The sequence below is a fragment of the Mustela nigripes genome, chromosome 14, assembly GCF_022355385.1.
Source record: "Mustela nigripes isolate SB6536 chromosome 14, MUSNIG.SB6536, whole genome shotgun sequence".
Lineage (NCBI taxonomy): Eukaryota > Metazoa > Chordata > Mammalia > Carnivora > Mustelidae > Mustela > Mustela nigripes.
Window position 1 is genome coordinate 44,144,822 of NC_081570.1, and position 22,990 is coordinate 44,167,811.

Genomic DNA, 22,990 nt, shown 5'->3' on the forward strand with positions numbered 1-22,990 from the left:
TAAAGATGCCAATCCATTTAAACTGTTATAGAAATTAAATATAATTTAAATCACAATATGCCAATAAAACTCTAGAGGACTGGATGAAAGATTTTTAAAGTTCAAACCACAGAATATTAAAAATTTTTATTTGAAAAAGGAGAGAACAGCTGGTGAAGAAGTGAAATATGCTCTCAACAAAAACATCAAAAACTTCCATGAAGAAAATGACAAATCTTGACTAAAATACATAAGAAAAGGCCCAAATAAACAAGGAGATACATGTTCTTGAATGGAAAGGACCTATACTGTAATTTTCCACACACTGACCTATAAATTCAACATAATCCCAAATATGATCTCAGTGGGATTTTCTGCAGGACAACTTGACATTCTCAAACTCTGAGAATGACCAAGAGAATCTGAGAGAAGAACGATGCTGGGCAAACTGGCGCTACTGGTGTTGAAAACAAGGGAGCAATAGTATACAAATGAGTAAAGAATGAACAGATGAATGAATGACTCAGACAGAAGTCCAGGAACACACCCGTGGACATGTGGGGCTTTGACATGTGATAGAGACAACACATCAAAATAGTACAGAAAACAAAGATTTAGTCATTAGATGATCTTACAACAATTAGTTATCCATCTGGAAGAAAATGAAATTGGATCTCTATCTTATGTAATAATACATAAAAAGAAATCCTAAATGAATTCAGGAACTAGGTGTAAAAAGTTAAACTATAAAAGTATAAAATGAAATGAGTATTTTTACAACTTTGAGATGGGAGAACATTCCCTAAGCAAGTTAGGAAACAAACTGTTATTAAGGAAAAAAATATTTCACATAAAATATGGAAGCTTCTGTATAGCAAAAAGCACCATCAGTAAAAATAAAAAGAGAAGCAAAAGAATGGAAGAAAAAATTTACTAACACATAAAGTAGACACGGCACCGATATGCTGAACATAAAACGAATTCCTGAAAGTTAGTAAGATAACCCCAAAGTAACCCAAATAACTAGGTCAATTTATAGAAGAATGCAAACAGACAATAACCACAAGATGAAATGCTCAAATTCAAAGGAAATCAGAGTCTTACCCATTAAATAATGTTTAATAATATAAATAAAATGTTATTTTTGTCCACTATAATGAAAAATTAAAGATGGAAAATATTCAGTATTAACAAGATAAGTAAGGAATGGGCTTATGGAAGTACAGATTGGTATAAGTTTTTCAGAAAGAGATTTAATACTACTGAATATAATCTAAAAATGTATATAGTTTTTAACCCAGAAATCCCGTTTTCTAGGAATCTGTCCTTCAGAAATGGTAGCACATGCACATTAATACAAATTTATATGGGAAGCGGTCTTAAGAGCACAAAACTTAGAAATAATCCAATGCCCATTAATAAGTGACAGCATCAGGGTACAATACGTGCAGAAACTGATGAGAGCCATTAAAAGCAATGACAGTGCTGACCAGGAAAGACGTCCACGACAGATTGTTAAATGAAAATATGCTACTACGTATAGCTTGATTACAAAATTCAGTTTTAAAGAGAGAAAGAGAAAGAAGAAAAGAACATGCACAGGTATATTTTACATATATATATGACAAAGTCAGGAAAGCTATGCATTAAATGGGTAGTTATTACCTAGGAGGTAGGTATACGTGCATGGGGGTCAGGGACAGGCAACTTTCATTCCATATTTTGTACAGGTCTCTTTCATTGACAAATTGTGAATGATATTTTTTTCCAGTATTTTTCAAATTCAAAACTATGTAAATATAAATGTAAAATGAATACATTTATTTGTACTCAGTGGCCTGAATTTATTCTAGGACATAATCACCTCCTTAACTGGTCAGAAACCAGGCATCTATTGTGAAATTTTAATCATACTTGTTTGCTAAAATTAGAATCTCAATCTTTGGGAATCTCTTTCTCCTATGCCTGAATTTTACCCTCTCCTCAAATACAACCTAAACAATGTAATTGTGTCAAATGCAGCAACAACACAGTTGTTCTGAAAAATGGGAAATATCCTGGAAGAATGTTTAACCTCAAGATATTTGGTAACAGTGAGCGTAAGCCCAGATTCCTATATATCCACACTTAGCCAATTTTCTTCCAAGCAGGCTAGAAACTGGGATGCTCTGTTTTTGTTTTTTAATAAATTAACTCTGCCAGAAATTAGTGTTTCAACATAAAAAAAAATGAGGCTCATTTCTGATATGGCCAATGACCTATACAGCCAGTTCTTGAGAAACAATAAAGTGGATAAAACCTTATATCTGAATTGATTTTTTTGTTTTGTTTTGTTTTAAAAGCTTTGTTTCTTAAATCACTACTCAGTATTTTCCTGGTCAAGTCACTTCTAATGGGGAATCCAAATGACAGCCTAACAAGCTAGTTCAAGTCCGGGAAGGTAGAAGATGCTCCCTGGTCAGTGTCAGTAGTAGTAGTCATGAACTGGCAGACACCTGATCCTTCAGGATGAACAGTGGAAAGAAGGTGTCAGTCTCTCTCCTCGGATCAAGGGAGTCAGCTGCTCAGCCATGGTTCCTCAGGAACCACTGCTGCCCCACGCACAATACCGCATCACTTAGGGGCAACACATGACCTTCTGTTCTGATCACATCACAGTAGCTAGCACCATGCCTTATGCGGGGCAAGTACACAATGAATAGCTGACTGGATAACTGACTAGAAAACAGAACAAAGTGCTCTGGGTTACAAAGAGGGCGGTGCTTGGTGAGAAATTAGAGACCGAGTTATTCCCTCTTCCCACAAGGTTAAACTTCTTTTGAGAAAAGGAAGTCACATAAAAAGAGAATGGCACTGTGCCTGAGGGAGAGTCTCAGCTCCTGTCATAGTCCTTGGCTGTCTATGCATCGCTGTCACACCAGAAAGCTTACTAACAACCTTGAGATGAATTACTTTACTTGCGCCTGACACTAGGCACACTGTTATGAATCATGACATTGTTACATACACGTGCACTTGCCACAGACAGCCCCTGTCCTTTAAAAAGCAAGAGAACATCACATAACCCTCACAAATTAAGAGACAAATACCACAGGCAATGGGAAACGAAGTGAAAAAGAGCAAATACCCCCACGGAAACAGGATTATAATTAGGTGTGAACATTTTCTTTGGTTATCAGAACCACAAAGCTGCTCCCACAGAGATAACACACACATACTTGGCAGACACCTGATCCTTCAGGATGAACAGTGGAAAGAAAGCGTGAGTCTAGGTCCCTGACTCGGTCCAGACCGTGTCCCTTGGGTTACATACCAGCCTGAACAAAGCAAACTTCCATTCTGGGCACATTAACTTACCCCAAGTTCTATATCTTCTGAATGAAGCTTGGCTTGGATTGCTGCAAATCCACCTAATTCTCCAAACTGAGGGGGGAAAAGGGCACAAATTAATTTTTAAATGGTGTATACCAATAATTTAAGCAAAAAACGAAGGCTACTATATTCTACTCAATCAACATGCCCTAGGTAATACTGATCTTGAGCGAGTCACCACAAAGATCATCCTGCTGAGTCCTAAAGCTGACGTGCATTGTATAAACAGCAAAAGAGGAGGAACTACAGAATCAACCTCCTTACAAAAAGAAGTTCCTATTACTATCTCTAGCTGTCATTTACTTAAAATACCAAACTCCAGGTTATCTAGTTAGAAGAAGGAAAACATGACTGTATTAATGAAAGTTGAATACCTTATTTACCAAGTCCACAACCCATCCATGAGGCTCCTGTGAGAAAAGAAAACAGAAATTGAGATGGCAAGATGAGAACTCTCCCCATTAACCCCCATATTTCTTTTAACCTCTGTCAAATGTGGGGAGAAAATAAAATACGAAGATGTCAAAAACATTCCAAAAGGCTTTCTACAGGTTTCTCCACGGGCATCTGGGCCACTGCTGTACATGACTGTGGGGGGAGAACGGGGCTACGCCTCTGGGCTGGGGAATGGCATTGCTAGAGCATGGCGCATTCGTGCCTTTCTGCGTTGCTCAGAGCAGCTGTCAAGCTCTCCAAGGTGCTGGATAACTTGAGTTAAATTCTCTAAGAAAGTTACACTTTAGACATGAAGAATTCCTAACCTAAGGAGTAGCAGATCCCGAATAAAGTAAGGTTAAGTTTCAGTCCCAGCTGTCCCATTAATAGGTACACTGGAGCATGCGCTTTCTTTTTCCCACTTTCCCTCCTTGCTTTCCTTTTCAAAGCTTTCACTGCTCCGGGGGCTGGATACCATCGTGGGGGAGCAGTGACTATGAAAAGATGTGGTCCCTGCTTTCACGGAGCTCATACTGTAGCAGTGTCCACAAAAACAAGTAAACCACCACATACATCACAGAATTCAGTCTGGGCTCAACCCCACAAAAGGAAAAACCATCAAACGGTCCTCAAATGAGAAATGGAAGGAGCCTACTCTGCTCAGAGCAGTGGTCATAGAAACCCTCTCTGGAGAAGAGGTCTTTGAGCTGGACCCTACAGGATGACAGCGATTTAGCCATTCAAAGAGTCAAGGCAGAGAGGCCAAAATGGCAAAGGTCCAGTTTGGGGAAGGTCATGAAGACGAACTGGGAGGGATTCTCCCAGGTGGGACGCACTGAGCTGGGAAGAGTGGCACAGGTGGAGATGTCGAGAGAGACAAACTCAGATCACATGGAAACGTGCCCACTGGGATTAGAAGGAAAGCAACAAAAGTGTTTAAACCAGATAGTGACACCTTTTATGTTGTAAGATGACCAATCTCGCAGTTGTGTGGTGGGTGGAACAGAATGCATGAAGGTGAGTGGAAGGGAGAGGCGCAGTTGGAAGACCAGTGCAGTAACTAGGTAAGGTGTGATGGTGTCACCAGTAGGGCAGTAGCAGCAGAGACAGAGAGAACTGAACACCTTTGAGATGAACTCCAAGGACGTGTTTACAGTTGGAGGCGGGTCATAAGGGATGAATCGTGGCAGACTCCTGTGCGTCTGACTTGAGCACCTCAGTAGACGGTGATGCTGTTTACTGACAGGAAGAAGGAGGAAGGCTGGAGACAGAAGGAAGTTCCATTTCAGGCACACTAAATTTGAGATGTCTGTGTAGCAACCAAAAGGAAAACAGTTGGTTCTTCAAGTCTGGTGGGCTCAGAGAAAATGTTTGGGTCACAGAGAACACAAACTGAAGGGCCAGGAGCATAAAGATGGCATTTACAGCCATGAAAATGGAAGACAGTTCTTAGGGAAAGAATAACGAACAAAGGAAAGGCGTCTCTGGGTCAAAGCTGAATGGAGGTGAAGGAATCACGGAAGGCAATGTGATGATTTACGGATTAGGCAGAGAAGCAAGAGACTACAGAACAACTGATTTGGGGGAGGCAGGAACTGACAGTGACCATCCCTGTTGATGGGGATCAAGAGACATTTCCTGTGGCTCTGGACATGTGGAGGCTGTCGGTGCCTTACCAAGAGCAGTTAAAGGGAAATGGCAGAAAAAGAACACAGACTGTCACACTCTGAGGAGTTCATGGAGACTTCAGTCTAGCTAACCTCTAATACCTAAACACCTCTCTAACAGAAGAGCACTAATGCCACAGGACAAAAACACTAAAAAAATCTTTTAAAACATACAGCTGAGTTGGCACAAAGTGCTCAGAAACTGAAAATAAAGAGAAAGCAGAAATCATGTGAGGTAAGTAGACTCTGAGGCCAGCCTTCACGTGTAGGCTGTGGAACCCCGGTGAGGTCTGGCCTCCATCTTCACAGCCAACGAGGGGCTGGGAAACCAAGAGGAGAGAGTCACATAAAGCTGGAGCTCAAAGGGCTACCTCCTCAGTGTAAGGTGAACTAAAAGAAATCATCTGCAAGAAAGGGAGAACAACAGGGAAGCCTGCCTACCTTGACTCTGATCCTGGATGGAGGGGAGGAAAAAAACTCTTAAGAGTCTATAACCACTGACTTGCCTCACACGGCTTCAATTCTGAAATTCACACTGACTTTGCGGCGCTAGGCAGCTCAGAAGATTGGCCAGCCGACTCTTGGTCTTGGCTCAGGTCATGATCTCCGGGTGGTGAGACTGGGCTTCAGGTCAGGTTCTGCACTCAGTGTGGAGTCTGCTTGAGATTCTCTCTCTCCCTCTCCCCTTGCCCCCACTCATACTCCCTCTCTTTCCGTCTCTAGAATAAATAAATAAATCTTAAAAAAAAAATTCACACTGACTTTATGGTCTGAAATACTTTAAGCTGAGAATTTATTTTCAAGTGGTCCCAGATTTGTGCTCCCAGGCACCTGGAGGAAGTAAAGGTAAACCCTCTTTGAAAGGAAGGAACTTTCAATCCAGGCCTCAAACAATACTTCCAGATTTAATTTCAGGAAATACAACTTCACAGAAAAACAAACACAAACGTGTATTTTTTTATATATATATACACATACAGACATAAAACAAGTTCACGTTGGTAAAAACCAGCAGAATCAGAGTTGTAGATATCAGACAAAGAACACAAACACACAAGAGAATGAAAACACGAGGCAGGAACATGAGATAATAAAAATGAGTAAACAAAGTCAAAGGAGAATCAAATAGAATTTATATAAATGAAGAAAAGACACTGAAATTGAAGACTTTTAACAAACAGGTTAGACAGCATACTTGATATGGACAGAACCATGATTAGGGAACTAAATCCCAAATCTGAAAGAAATGATCACAACCTACAGCACAAGGACACAGGAAGATGGGAAATATGACAGAGGTTAAGGGACATGGAGGACAGATGCAAAGGTTTAACATGTATCCACTTGAAGTTCTGAAGAGGAGAGACTGACTAGTGGGGAAGAGGCATGATAATGGCTGAGAATTTTCCAGAACTGATATAAGACATTAGTCCTTAGATTTAGAAACCCACAGTCACAGGAGAGTCAAACTGCCAAATATCAAAGAGAAAGAGGGTATCTCCAAAAGCAAACAAACTTCTTATAAAAGCAACAGTCAGATCAACCACCAACTTCTCAACAGCAATAATCAAAGCCAGAAGACACTGACATAGTACCTCTGACATTCTGAAAGTGTAGCAGTCAATTTAGAATTAAAAACCCAGTGAAAATATTCTTTGAGGCATGGGAAATCAAATAAAGCTCAGGCCATCAAAAACACAGACTTAACCACCAAGATACTTGGGAGAATGCACTCCGGAAAGAAGAAAAATGATCCCAGTGAATAGGTACAGAAGGAATGGTACTCAGTGAGACAGTACATACATATGGCTAAGTTAAAACACCATAGAAGAGAACAATGATGGTATCTGTTTGAGGGTAAAGCAAGACAGGAAAGGACTAAAACACTGCATGCTAAAAACAAGGGGACAGAGAGTAAATCAGTCAGGTGGGGAATGAGCATATGAAACATTCCAAGGTCTTTACGTGCTGCTCAGAGGAGGACAAAGATATTCATGAAATTTTGATTTCACTTACGTAAGTTACAATTCCAGAATAACCAGTAAAAGAACAAGTGGGAGGGGAGAAAAGTGGAATCTTCTCTGGTAGGGGTGTGGAGGGCAGCGAATGATGCTGAAGCTAGACAGGGACGTGGGGTCCAAGGCAGAATGTTTAAAGATGGGAAAGACTAGAGCATGAGGTACACAACGGGAATGCTCCAACAGAGAGAAAAAGACTGCAGATACTGAACAAAGGACAGAAAACTTGAGGAAAATGCTTCAGAAGGCAAGAAGAAAGGGAATGATCTCAGGCCTTTGCAGGAGGGAGAACTGCTGTGCAGTACTGAGAGGAAATGCACAGAATGACCCTTTCTGGTCCTGGATGTCACGTGCGGAGATTGAGGGGAAGCTAAGGAATATCCGGCGATATTGAACGATATCGAACCCCCGGGGTTAGTGGCTGCGTAGACAGTTGTCATCCAACCTTCACAACACAACTGCAGACGAGGTTTGAATATTTTGGGAGGAAAGACTGTATACAATTACAGATGAGGCTGGATTACGTGGGTTCTTCCTGTGATGAGGTTTGTGGACTTGGGCAAGGACTCAACTCCTGTGTGCCTCAGTTTCTTGTCCATGAAATGGGGTCAGAAATAGTACCCCGCTCATGGAGTTGTTGTGGAGATCAAACGCTGGAGTGTGTACTCACTGCCCTTTCCACTCGGCCTCATCCCCTCCTCCCCGAAGGACTGCCTGACCCTCCCAGACAACACGGACCACCCCCTCCTGCAGTCGGCATTACAATGACTGCATGTTCTGTCCGTGGTACCTTAAGTTTTGGTTTTTAAATTTCCTCTGCTAGCTCTAAGTTAGGAGCCATGGCTTACTACTCTTTATATAACTACTGAACCAAACTTCTGGTTCGACTAAAGCAGTGGTCAAGTTTTCTATCTACTTGATTGACTCCTTTGTACAGTTCCTCAAAAACCAGAGTTCGACCAATAGATGTTTAGATAATGTACTCCTTGTGGGTATAATGTTACTGGGTACACTGTAGGCCTTTAAATATAAAATCAAGATAACTGGTTCTTGGCTTAGAAAAAAAACCCCAAAGCTTTAATGCTTCTGGAGTTTAAAAGAAAATGATACATGAGAGTACCTTCTAGATTATTTTTTCTAGGCATAATTAGCCACTTCAAATGGTTTCACATGCTCTAGCTTCTCAAACATCTCTAAGAAACTGGGACACCCATTAAATTGGGGTTCTGACAATTCAATAAATAGGGCACTGATGTCAGGCGGTCATTCCGCATTTCGCTAAACATTTCAAATCTATAAAATTATTTATGATGCTCGTTAATGGCTGTGGAAAAATACGCAATATCTGAAAAAAAAAAGTTAAGCAATTTTATGAGCCATATGGAATATCTGTCATTTTTCACAGACTGTTTTAATCCTTCCACGTAAATTTTTGTGGCACATAAAATCTTTTTCAATACATTTCTCTATAAAATGACGAAACAAGATCATGTTTACCTTTTGGAAAGTAGACACAGGTGAAACAGCAAACATATTTCCCTCCCCAAACACTTCTGTCCAATTCCTCTGAGACACTTTCATTCTGTTTTTAAAATGGTATTCATTATCAGGATTGAAAGCCTAGATTCAAAGAGAACAGAGAAGCACTATTATTATCTATTTCTATAGCAACAAATATTAGCATTAGAAAAGAAGAAAAATATAGCCTTGGACTCCTTTGGTAATGGAATCTTAGAAATATCCCAACAGCGTGAATTCCCAAGCTAGTGCAGAGAAGCGGATGAGTGAGGCAGAGCTCTCCCCTCCTGTCCAGTGGCCACTGGGAGAGAAAACAGGGCGCGCAGCCAGGTGTCCTGGAGCTGGCACGGTACGGCCGGCCAGCAGGGCCGTAAAGGCCCCTTCTTCACACAGCTACTGGGACTAGTCAGGGAAAAAGGCCAAAAACCAAACCACAGGAGCACCCCTGTGAAAGCATTTATGATGTGAATAATCAGGAAGACATGAGGGAAAGCAATTTAATTATTCTACGAGCTGAGAAAGCTATTAAAATTAGAAAGGTATTTTGTTAAAACTGAGAACACAGAATGAATGACTGCTCTGTTTTTAAAATAAAAAAGCAAGGTCCCTAAAAGCTAAGTTAATATATTTTACAGTATCATTATCACTCTTTATTAATTACAAGTTATAGGACAGTTGGTATTTTAAACAAAATCAAAACACAGAGTACTTCATATTTTAGAGATACTGTACCATCGTAAGCACACCCAGGAGACCAGTGGGAATCGGATCTTGTTTAATTCTCTCTGCAACCAGTTCTATTAATAGCATCAACATGTTGTAGATTCCTTCATGAATTTCAGTACCCCATTTGTGAACAGCACTCGAAGTCAGGAGCTACAGAAACAAAGGGCTAGCTTTAGAGTCTAACTTGAAAAGCAGAAGTCTAATGTTTATCAGTTCAATCTTGAATAATCATGAGATGATTTCCATAGTATCACTTTTACACAGATGACTTGCTTTAAAAGGCCTACAACCTGCAGCCCATCTACTCGCTCAATGATTTCAGAGTCAACATGAGTTTTGCCTTTCAATGTTAATTTCCTTAATTCAACTGAAACAGGTGGTTTAAGAGAAGATTTTCCTTTGTTTCTCTACTTTTCCTTATTACTTGGGGAGGTCAAATGGTGTAGAGCAAGTAAGAACCTGAGCAAGTAAGAATCTGAGGCCAAATCCTGGAGCTACTACTGCTTTATAGCTGTATGGCCTTGGACAAAAATTACCCAAGTTCCCAGGGGCTCAGCTGTCTCATGTCTAAAGAAGCAAAACTCCTATCCACTTCACAAAGGTGTGATGAGTATCAAAAGATAAAACAAAAGTGAAAGTGTTTTGTAAATAGTAAGGTATTATTATTAATATATTTTGGCTGTCACTATTAACCAATATTCTTAGAATCTAAGAGATGTGCGCTATATTTCACGATTTGAACATATTCTTGATGTATTTTTAATATTTTAGAAACAGGACTGCATCTTTCCACCTGCTGACCAGATGGCAATGGGACTCTGAATTTGAAAGAAATTTTAGAAATACTTTACTAGATAATTTCCTTTCACTTATAATTTCCTTTTCGATATGTACAGAAGGACACTCAATTTTTAAAAAAATGTTTAAGTAAATCTAGAAGTTCTAAGGGATAAGGCATTGTAACATTTTGCAGCTATTTTTCTTTAATATAAAACAAAATATATAACAATGTTGCATCTTACACTCAGCATCTTAGATTCATTAAAAAGGAGGGAAAAGGCACATAGATGAATCTAGAATAACCACCAGTGGATTTCTCCAATCCTCAGTCTAGTCCTCGGGGAAATCTAAGGCAGGAACAACTTGCTGGAATGGGGAATGAGAAATCAAAGGGAATCACTTAATAAAATAATGGCAAATTGGTATGGTGGTTTCATGTTTTTGTAAGATTTCCCTTTAGAAGGAAAATACTATGCAATAAAAATTCCACCTTGGTCACAATGAGAACCCCTTAGTAAGAGCAGCTTAAAAGAGCCCAAACTTCTTTAGCTGCAGAGAAAAACCCCAGTTCCAGATTTCTAAATACCAATTAGCTGAACTATTTGGTCACATGAGTAATAGTCATAAGACCGACTTCATATAAACCAATGAGTTACTATTTTTTTTTTTGGCAAGAATTTTTTGCCTGCTATCTTCTTTCTCCACTTAAATAAAAAAGCAAAATGAAGCCGATTGGCATTTGAGAAGGGTCATGGACTACAAAATAAAATATATGTGGATTTAGCACCACTCCCTCTATTGCAATCTCATCTGTTCAGTTTTGAATGTGGAAAGGGAAGTCTATCTATCCTGCAGAAGACGGGGGAAAGACAGGCAGCCCTTTGGGGGGAAGTTGTGCTCAAGGTTTAAGTATGCAGGGGTTTAAGTATGCCAGACTTCTATTTCCTTCCCTGCTTGAACACACAATATGGGATCCAGGCCGACCTCAAGGTAAAAGGTACAGAAGGCAGACACAACAAGAGCCCCTTTGGTGTGCCTTATTCATACAGTTGCTTATTACTTACACCCTTCCTTCTAATCAAACATTTGATGTGTCTTGCAAGAAAAGTCAAGAAAGAGGGAAGAGAGATGGTCATCACACCAGGAAACACAGCTAAGGGAAATGATACCAGTTATATAAAACGCTACTGAGCTTTCTGGTAGCCAAGTCTAAAGGCACACAGAATTCTGTAAATTAAATTCTGATTTAATTTTTAAAAAGTATGCTTTACTGATGCGAAGGAGAACCTTTTTAATAGCTCTAAACTGTAAAGAGAATTTAACATACACAGTTTTACATAAACAACACTGAACATGTAACAGAGGGTACCTTTGTGCTAGTGTTCCACAAAAAAAAAAAAAAAAAAAAAAACACAACCGAGCAACCAACCGCTGGACCATTTATTACACTATTACAAACAGCTGAGGACATAATATAAAACTGCTTTCTGAAGTGTTTCTGCACCGAGTTACAGTCATACACTCTAAATATGTAACTTGTCAGTGACCTGTGTTGACACAGGGCTGTCTGGATCTGGAGATCAACCTAAAGGTCTTTATACTGATAAATCCTTCTCCATGACTCTGAATAAAGCTGCATTTTCTTTCTCTGTAAATTTATGCATACAACATAATGTGTCACAGCATGTGACATTACAAAAATTCGGCTATTTTTTAAAAAATTACTGTAATTCTTAACAGAATTTGTAAAAGCTTAAAATAATTTTAAATGATAAATTGGTAGATGAATTCACCCAAAATGAACATAAGTCTTGATTTCATGTAATCTCTGCCCAAATGACAATTTTTAAGAATTTCACACTTTTTTTCAGAGATGCAGCTGTTTTTGTTCCTAGAATTAATTTTGTTATTTTGTACGCCTTGAATCAAGGGAGAGTCTATCAATATGTAGATGGGAATAATAGTTTACAAATGAACAGTTTATTTTGCTGTGTTCAAGATAAATACAGTCTTCACCCATCTGTAGATCTAGTGACTTCCTTGCCTATGGGACAAAAATGGATGTCAAAACCCAGAAGGACAAGACAGCAGGGAGACTCATTCATTCAGCAAAGACTTACTGAGCTTTTTCTTGGAGGTAGGCACTGGCTACACACTGGGGAAAACGACAGTGTCTATGACACTGTCCCTGCTCTTTGGGGAATTCAGGACTCATGTCCTGAAAAGGGAATCATGCTGAGTTAGACTGCTTTCTGAAACACAAGTCCTGTGATCTCCTATTCTCCCTGTTAAGAAAAATCGCTTTGTAAGCGATGTGACCAGAAGGGGAGGAAGCGCATGACTCTTGCTCTGCCACAGAAGCTGCAACACACCTGCCATTTTGCCATGGAACATACTCAACCCAGTCAAACTTTGTACTATTCAAATTCCTCTTCTGTCTCAGTACAACAATCAGTACAGTACAAATGGCTTGTATTTTGATAAAGAAGTATTATCTTTCTAAATGCCACAAGCCTTAGATTAGTATGGCATCATTTCCTCGCATAGGTAAGCCTAGCCTATCTTTTGGCAATTAAAGAGAAGGAAGGAAACGTTACAGCTGTCCAAAGACATGCACAAACAATTAAATATAAAAGTAAATCATTCATAAGCCCCAAATTTGGACTGACTTTGTTCTGAGTAGGGGATTCCTCCATTGAACAAGACTCATAAACTAGTCCCACGCAAAAAACTAAAGCGAAAACAAAAAGCCCATTCATTCTCACCCCCTCCCAAAAAACCAGACTAGTGCATTTTTCCTTACCTTTTTAAAGGCTTCAGGCATACACCTATCCATAAATCTTTTACAATTCTCATCAGACTCGGAAAGACCTTAGTAAAATAAATGAAACAACATGCCTTACTACGATTTTGGGCAGTTTGCAGAAATCATATATATCAATTCCAAATTCATTTGTATGGAATTATTTATGGAGCCCTGATTCTTAAGGGATTATTAAACGCAGAATATATATATTCTGATGAAGGAACAGACTGACAACCACAGTATTAATGTATTTGTAAGAGCCCAATATATTCACATATTTATTAATTCATATACATTTGTTAACAGTATAATAAATAAAGTGAAATGGTTGAACTTAGGTTTCCATTGTCAGAGTAACTTCAAACAATAGGCCTTAACACCAACAGCAGCCTCTTACTAGCTGTTGTTTTCCTAAACAGCTCTAATAAAAACACAAATTATTCTCAACAGATACCAAAATCACTCTTCTTCCCTAAGACAAACCGAGGGACTCAGTGTTATTAAATGCACAGAGTTGTGCCTGGCACACAACAGGTGATTAGTATTTGCCAAGTGAATGAATGAATCCACTGTAAAATTACCCTTTGGAATACACTGTGTAAAAAAACTTAATAAAGTATTTTCCTTGTCATTGGAAATACTGCTGGACGCATTTTTTTTCAGACCCACTGTGTAGCGTAGTACCTATCTCCCGATAGGTACACAATGAATGCTGCTGCGAAAAGCCAGTCCTAAGGTGCCATACAAAGCCGTGAGAATTAAATTTGATCCCAGTCAAAATATTTCCTTTTGATGTGCCTCATATTTAATCATGGTGGTAAACTATGCACAATTTTAATGAGGGGGAAAAAATCACAGAACAGTGGACCAAGTCATCTGATTTTATTAACTGAATATGAAAAAAATAAATTACTTTTTCTTCAATGTATTTAGAGTCTAGAAGCTTCCTTATACTGACACCCATTTTCCAACCTGGAGATATTTTATTACTCTGTTACTTTAAGATTTGTAAAGCTCTTAAGACAGTGCCAAACATTTAATATGCACAAAATGTTCACTAAATAAATACTATTTTCTTTTCCTAAAGAATAAAAAGACACTGAATTGAACCTTAAAGTTCTCCAAGCTTTTGCAGAAAACGTTCATTTCAATTTCTAGAAAGCTTTTCTATTATATTTTAAGGACGCATGGAGTGCCTGGGTGGCTCAGTGGGTTAAGCCTCTGCCTTTAGCTCAGGTCATGATCCCAGGGCCCTGGGATCAAGCCCCACATCAGGCTGTCTGCTCAGTGGGGAGCCTGTTTCCCCCTCCCCCGCCTTCCTCTCTGCCTACTTGTGATCTCTCTCAATATCTTAAAAAAAAAAAAAAAAAATTCTATTTTAAAGACTCTCATCCTCTGTTGGAGCTAGAAGAAAACAGCTGGCTGAATTCAAAGGTTTTATTCCACAGGGGCTATACCAAGACTAGGAGAATAAACAATCAAATATCATACAGAGCCCTCTCTCTGCCTACTTGGATTTCTCTCTGTCAAATAAATAAGTAAAATCTTTAAAAAAAAATCATACAGAGGGGTGATCATACAAGAGTGAAGTTTAACGTCAGGGCTCCTATCAAACAAACTATCCCCTCCTTCTGTGTCCTGCGGTGTAAGAACTTACCAAGTCTGGCCAAATAGGTAGATGCCAACAGACATTTGCCTAGTGATTCTTCTCGCTTGTAAGGGATGGACCAGTGATCAGTCAAAACGCGGCTTTCCAGTTCATACAAATTGGTTGTAGGGAATTCAATTCCTTCCCCTGAGCAGTTTCCATTTTCATCATTCTTCTGACAAAAAGGGATTATGGTAAGAAAACAAATACACTCATTAGTGACTACTGTAAAATGTCTCACTTGGACACAGAACAGATGCTGCCCCAATGGGAGCTGCGAACACTGAGTGTGGATTCCCTATCTTTTTCTCATAGTCACATCTTCTGCCAGACTATCTCATCTCAGATCCTGCGACCTCTCGTCATGGCGGCATCCCCGGCTCTCAAAGAGGCCAGCCCACCTCTTTTTTCTATCTCTTGAGATCTTCAGTATCTATGAAAGAGCACACCACCTCCCCCTGCTTTCAGAAGGGAGAGGTTTCCCCAAGGAGTTCTCCGTATTGCTTCTCCATCTCCTCACACTGACTCTTCCCTGACCCCACACCAGTATGGCTTCCAGAGTCCCTACTCTCCCACAGAGGCTGTTGTTCAGGCCACCACTAAGTCATTAAATCCAATGAGCAGTTTCAGTCCCACTATTCCTTCTCAGTAGTATCTGCCCCTCTGCCCACTCCCTCTTCTTGAAATGCTAGCTCACAGGCCTCACTCCCAGGAGGGCACACCTCCCAGTGCTCCTCCTGCGGGTCTGGCTGTTCTGTTCTGTCTCTTCTTGGTACACTGCTTCTTCCTGACCATTAAATACTGGAGCTTCTCAAACCTCAGTTCTAGGATATTTCCTCTTAGGTGATCTCCAACCCAGTGAAGAGCAGCATACCCAGAAATCAAGGACTCATTCTTAAAACCCTATTCTACCATTCTACCCTCCAAGACCTGGTGATGAGACTCCCTACATTTCTCTCAAATCTATCTACTTCTGTCCACTGCCAGGGAGATACCACTATTCCTAATTTCACCCACCCAGCTTCTTTATGTAACTGCTGTGCATCCATAACTCTTTTAGAAAAGCCTTTCTGGTACTCCTAAACTATACTGAATTCCTTGCATTATTTTATACTCCTACCATCCTGAACTTCTCTTTCACAGCACTGCTCACAGACTTTACACTTATTTGTGATATATTTTATGTGTGCTGCACTAGACCAAGCTCCATAAAGACATGGACCCTGTTTGGTTTTGACCGCCTCACTATCTCCAGAACCTGGTGCCCAACACAAAGCAGGTATTTAATATGTGTTATTAAGTGAAAAAATACTTCATTCAAACAAAGTTTCAACCATCAATAGGGTAACAGCTAGACTTCCCATAAGTTCTTACCATAGTAATCTGTTATAAAGCAACCTTGGTCTCTCCCCCAAACTGCCTAATACCTACTCTTGTTTCTTTGAAACCTAAATATTTTCACAATTCACTCTATAATTTAATCATTAGAAAATAAAATCATTCCATTAAAAAATTACTTTTAGCCTCAGTTAAAGAAAAGACCATAAATATAAAGCAGAAATTATAAAAGTATACAGAAGAAAGTGATTTTCAATCCCATATGAGAGCTAAAGGAAGCGTGACACTTTTTTTTTTTTTTTAGGTTTGTGGTTAAACTGGGATGAAAATAAGACAAAAAATAGCAAGGTGGTGAAAAACTAAAAACAAAGTAGACAACAATGTAAACTGGAGGTAAAGGGTGGGGGGGATGAAATAGGTTTAGAATCATAATGTATGGGGGAAATTCAGCTTTTAAAATATAATACACGAAATTACTAAGTTCTGTGAACAAAACAGTTTTACTTAAAGGAACTCTAGTAAGAGTAAAGATTTTAGTATTCTTTCAAAAATGTTTACTTGTTAAATGTTTAAATTTAATAACTTAGGATCAAAGTAGAATTAGGGCATACAAAATAAAAATTCAACCAGATGACATACTATGCCATTACTACAAAATATCTATCATTAATTTCTACAGGAGTTAATAGGTCAAATCATAGATGTAATCACTGAATGCGCCTAGTAGCTACTAAAACTACGAGCTTCCAGATGGTTGCCTTTCTAGGAGTCACAATAAAGCTGCGCCCTCTCCTTGCTCTCCTGCAGGTGAGGACACAATGAGTTCAGCAGCAGCCTATGACCCAGAAGGGGACCCTCACTAGAACCTGACCATGTGGATCCTCTGATCTTGGACTTCAGCCTTCAGAACAGTGTGAAATGAATTTCTGCTATTCATAAGCCAAAAACCAAGCAACTGAAGAGCTAAGAGCTTCCTCTGGAGCCTGGGAGAGAGGCAAGGGTCTTTACCATCAGTAGTGAGATGAACAGCATGTGCACACTGAAGTAGTGCACCATGAAGGCACAACATTAGTTGTGTGGTCATCCTGCCAGATATGCAAAACCTGAAACTAGCCACGAGGAAACCCAATGTGAGGAACACTCAAAAAATAACTAGGCCTGTATTCTTCAAAAATGTCGAAGTTATAAAAGACTAAGAGTGACCCGACAAATAACTGAGACATGGGTTCCTGGGTTATCTTGAAACAGGCATTTTTGTTCCTGTTTTACTTTACTTCTTGGCTTCAGAGGACTTTAATACTGGATCAATGTTAATTTCCTCATTTTGATAACATGCAAAGGTTAGAAATATCTTCATTTTTAGTAAACACACATTGAAGTATTTAAGGGTAAAGGGGCATCATGTCTACAATTTATTCTCCAACAGTTCAGAAAAAGCAGTAACAAAACAGACACACACAAATTTATATACATATGAACACCACAGATGCACGTGTACATACAAAAAGAGAATAATAAAGAAAATGTGATAAAATGTTAATATTTGAAGAACCTAATAAAGGTTATATAAAAATTCCAGATTTATGGTAAAGTCGCAATGTACTTTTTTGCAACTTTTCTGTAAATCTGGAATTATTACAAAATTAAAATAAAAACAATTTAGTCAGATGAAGATATAAAGACCCAGGATTTTGGAGTCAGAGGGAATCTAAGAAAATTAAGTATTTTACACAGGTATAACCTAATGAATCTAGAGAGGTGGGGGTGTACCTATAGTGGTAAAAAAATAAAAATAAAGTTAAATTATACTTAGTATGCTCTACTTTTGGACTGAAACCCCATTCTAGTTGGTAACATAAATAATTTGTCTTCTAGGGCATCCGGGTGGCTCAGTGGGTTAAGCCTCTGCCTTAAGCTCAGGTTATGGTCTCAGGGTCCTGGGATCAAGGACTGTATTGGGCTATCTGCTCAGCAGGGAGCCTGCTTCCCCCACATTTCTGCCTGCCTCTCTGCCTACTTGTGATCTCTCTCTCTCTCTCTCTGTCAAATAAATAAATAAAATCTTTTTAAAAATTGGCTTCTAGGGGCGCCTGGGAGGCTCAGTGGGTTAAGCCGCTGCCTTCGGCTCGGGTCATGATCTCAGGGTCCTGGGATGGAGTCCCACATCAGGCTCTCTGCTCAGCAGGGAGCCTGCTTCCTCCTCTCTCTCTGCCTGCTTCTCTGCCTACTTCTCTGCCTACGTGTAATCTCTGTCTGTCAAATAAATAAATAAAATCTTTAAAAAAATGGCTTCTAAATAGTTTTATGTTTTTGTCTCGAATTGCTAAATAAGTATACATGTACTTTGTAGGAAATACAGAAAATATGTATAGCAAAAAGTAAGACCTACCATTAATTCCACCACTTAAAAATTAACCACATCGACATTTTAATAACTATTTTCCAGTAAAAGCTATTTCTTTTTTTTTTTTAAGAGATTTTATTTATTTGTCAGAGAGAGAGAGAGAGAGAGAGAGAGAGCGTGCGCACAGGCAGACAGAGTGACCGAGGGAGAAGCAGGCTCCCTGCAGAGCAAGGAACCCCATGTGGGACTCAATCCCAGGATGCTGGGATCATGACCTGAGCCAAAGCCAGCTGCTTAATCAACTGAGCCATCCAAGCGTCCCAGTAAAAGCTATTTCTTTACAGACTTCATTTTCTTAAAAATGCATAAATGTGAAAGGAACTAACTCCACAGGCCCCCATCACTCTCTCTCATATAAAGACAGTATTAATGCAGCATTTCTTTTCCTATCTGATTTAAAAAACTGATGCAGAAAGCAATAATTATAAAACTGTGTTAATGGAGCAATGTTTTGTATCCTATTGAAATTAAGTTAAATCTGAACTACACTGCTACAAATTCAGATGTTAATTATAATACACAGGGCAACTGCTAAGAAAATAACTAAAAAAATCTACCCAGTAATACAAAACAAAACAAAACCAAAACAAAAAACCAAACCAAACAACAAAAAAACCCAAGGAAATTAAAAATGTATACTCAAAAACATCTACTTAATACAAAAGAGCAATGGAGGGAGGATTAGAGGAATAAAAAAGCATAAGACACAGAAGACAAAGAGCAAAATGGCAGATGTAAATTTTGTCTTATCAATTAAGTTATAATTATCAGTAATATGTTAAATATAAATGGACTAAACACTCCAATGAAAATGGTAGAGATCTGCAGAATGAATTTTAAAAACTGATCCAACTAGGGGTACTTGAATGGCCCAGTTGATTGAGCATCCAACCCTTTATGTCGGCTCAGGTCATGATCTCAGGGCTGTGAGAGCGAGCCTCGTGTTGGGCTCTGCACTGAGTGTGTAGCCTGCTTGGGATTCTCTCTCTCCCTCTGCTCCGCCCCACCACATCCCAGTTCATGTGCATATGCATGTACTCTCTCTCTCTTAAAAAAAAAAAAAAAAAAAAAAAGATAGAATTTAAAAATAAAATGAATAAAAAATGATCCAACTTTATGGTATCTACAACAGACATGCTTCAGATTCAAAGACACAAACAGGCTGAACTAAAAGGATGCAAAAGATATATCATGTACACACAAAAATGGCTATACCAGTATGAGTCAGAGTAGATGTTCAAAGATACTACTAAAGATTAAAAGGTATACTTCATAATGATTTTCTAAAAAAGATCAAAATATCAGATAGATAAAATAAAAGGATGGGAAAAGACATACCATGAAAAGAATAACCAAAAGAGAGCTGTAGTGGCTGGCTACACTAATATCAGGAAAAAAACACGTATTATACAAAAATATGTTACTAAAGACAAGGAATTTTTTATGATAAAACAATCCATCAGAAAGACATAACAATTATAAAAATGTATGCATGTAACAAATGAGACTCAAAGTAAAGAAAGCAAAAAGTGACAGAATTTAAGACAGAAATATATACTTCAACAAGAATAGTTGGAGACTTTGACATCTCATTTTCAGTAACAGAACAAGAGAACAAGACAGAAGATCACAAGGATATGGAAGAGTTAAATAAATAATACTACAAACTAACTAAATCTAAAAGGCATTTATAGATTATTCCAGCCAATCACAGCAGAATATATATTCTTAAGTGTACACAGAACACTCTTCAGGACAGAGCATGTTAGGTCCTGAAACAAGCCTCAAAAAATCTGAAAGGATTAAATCATACAAAGTGTGTTCTCTGACCACAATGGAATGAAATTAGAAATCAAGAGCAGAAGGAAATTTGGGAAATCTAATAACATGTGATAATTAAACAACAAACTTCTAAATACCACTGGGTCAAAAAAAAAAAAATCACAAGGGAAATTAGAAAGTGCTTTGAGATGAATGAAAATTAAAATATAACAAAACTTATCATGCAGTGATTAAAGGAAGATTTTTTTAAAAAGAAGAAAGATCTCAAACCAATAACCTGACCATGAACCTTATAGAAGTAGAAAAAGAGCAAACTAAACCCAAGAAAACAGGAGGAAAAAAAATAATAAGGATTACAGTGGAAACAAATGAAAGAAAAGAAAAAATAATAGAGGCATTAAACCCAAAAGTTGGTTCTTTAAAAAGATCAACAAAAAAAAAAGAAATTTTTAGCCAGACTAACCAAGAAAGAAAGTGAGAAGATTCAAATTACAAAAATCAGGAACAAAAGAGGGGATATCAACACTGACCTTACAAAGATAAAAACAACTGTAAAGAATACTATTGATGATTATACGACAACAAATTAGATAATATACATGAATTGGATATATTCCTAGGAGGACATAAACTACCAAAACTGACCCAAGAAGAAACAAAATTTCAATAGACCTATACCAAGTAAATGGAGTGCTTGTAATCAAAAGCTTCCCACAGAGAAAAGGCCAGGGCTAGAAGCCATTACCGATCAATTGTAACCAAACTCTCAAAGAAGAATTAACATCAATCCTTCACACTCTTCCCCATCCCCCCCAAAAAGGAGGGAACACTTACCAATTTATTTTACGAGGTCAGTGTAACTCTGATATTAAAACCAGGCAAAGATACTTCACAATGATAGATGCTTGATGAATGAATGGATAAACTAAATGTGGTATTTATAGGCAGTAGTATATTCAGTCTTTAAAAAGAAGGAAATTTTCATACATGCTACAACCCTGCATGAACCCTGAAGACACTGGTGCTAAATGAAATAAGCCAGTCACAAAAGTACAAATACTGTATGTTTCCATGTATATGAAGTAACAAGAGTAGTCATATTAATAGAACAGAAAATAGAATGGTGGTTGCCAAGGGCTGGAGGCAAGGGAGAATACGAAGTTACTGTTTACTGAATATATAGTTTCAGTTTAGGAAGATGAAAAAATTCTGGAGATGGATGGTGTGATGGTCAGAGAACAATGGAATGTATTTACTGCCACAGAACTATACTTGAAAATGGTTAAAATGGTAAATTTAAGTTAGGAATATTTTACCACAGTTTAAAAAAATACATGGACAGATCAATATCCCCATGAATATATTAATACAAAAATCCTTCATAATAAACCAGCAAACCAAACCCAGCAGTATATAAAAAGGATTATACACGTGAGGAAGTATGATTTAACCCAGGCATGCAAGATTCGTTTAGAAAACAAAAATCAATCAATACACTACATAGCAGAATAAAAAATAAAAACACATGATCATCTCAACAGATTCAGAAAAAATATTCACAAAATCCAACACTTTTTCATGATAAAAAAAAATTCAACAAAAAGGGAATTTCTTCAACCTGATAAAGGCATCTAAGAAAGTCTATAATTAACATCATACTTAATTGTCAAAGACTGGATGCATTCCTCTGAAGTCAAGAAAAAGAAGGATTTCTATTCTCACAGCTTCCATCATTCAACACTATACTGGAGTATCTGGCTAGAGCTCTTAGGCAAAATAAGAAACAAAGGCCTTCATTCATACTGAAATGGAAGAATGAAACTATTTACATTCATTGATGACACAATGTTGTACGCAGAAAATCCTAAGGAATACATCAAAAAACAAAACAACCTTCTGGAACTAATAAATGAGTTCATCAAGGTTGCAGGTGAAGAATACAATATCAATATGCAAAATTCAATTGTATTTCTATACACTAATAATAATCCTACAATACAATTAAGAAAATTCCATTTATAATAACATCAAAAAGAATAAAATACTTAGGAAGTACAACACTCATACACTGAAAACACATAATACAGCAAAGAAATTAAAGAAGACCTAAATAAATGGAAAGACATCCCATATTCATGGATTGGAAGCTAATATTGTTAAGACAGCAATAATTCCCAAATTAGTCTATAGATTCAAAACAATAAGCATCAAAATTCCCACTGTCTTCTTTGCAAAAATTGACAAGCTGACTCTAAAACTCACAAAGAAATGTGAAAAACCCTGAACAGCCAAAATAATCTTGAAAAAGAAGAATAAAATTTGAGGATCTATACTTCTCAGTTTTAAAATGTATTATAAAGCTGTAGTAATCAAGACAATCCAGTACTGGCATAAAGATAAACATACAGTTCAATGGAACCAATTTGAGATTTCAAAAATATAAAACCCTTATATTTGCGGTCAACTGATTTTCAACAAGGATGACAATAAAATTTGATGAATCTTTGGCAAAGGCAT

At 38.0% G+C, this 22,990-nt stretch overlaps 1 protein-coding gene across 3 annotated transcripts in view; it reads right to left on the reverse strand.

Annotated features, from left to right (window-relative positions):
• The window catches only part of USP24 (ubiquitin specific peptidase 24), a 136,447-nt gene that overhangs the window by 91,800 nt on the left and 21,657 nt on the right, over positions 1-22,990 (reverse strand). For 2 of the 3 annotated variants that reach the window (XM_059374865.1, XM_059374864.1), the window contains exons 2-7: positions 14,959-15,124; positions 13,299-13,366; positions 9,722-9,865; positions 8,969-9,091; positions 3,726-3,761; positions 3,337-3,402 (exon numbers count right to left, since the gene is read on the reverse strand). In XM_059374865.1, coding sequence (XP_059230848.1) covers positions 3,337-3,402; positions 3,726-3,761; positions 8,969-9,091; positions 9,722-9,865; positions 13,299-13,366; positions 14,959-15,124 — 603 coding nt within the window. The remainder of the gene's footprint in view (positions 1-3,336; positions 3,403-3,725; positions 3,762-8,968; positions 9,092-9,721; positions 9,866-13,298; positions 13,367-14,958; positions 15,125-22,990) is intronic. The other variant, XM_059374866.1, reaches the window with a different exon arrangement.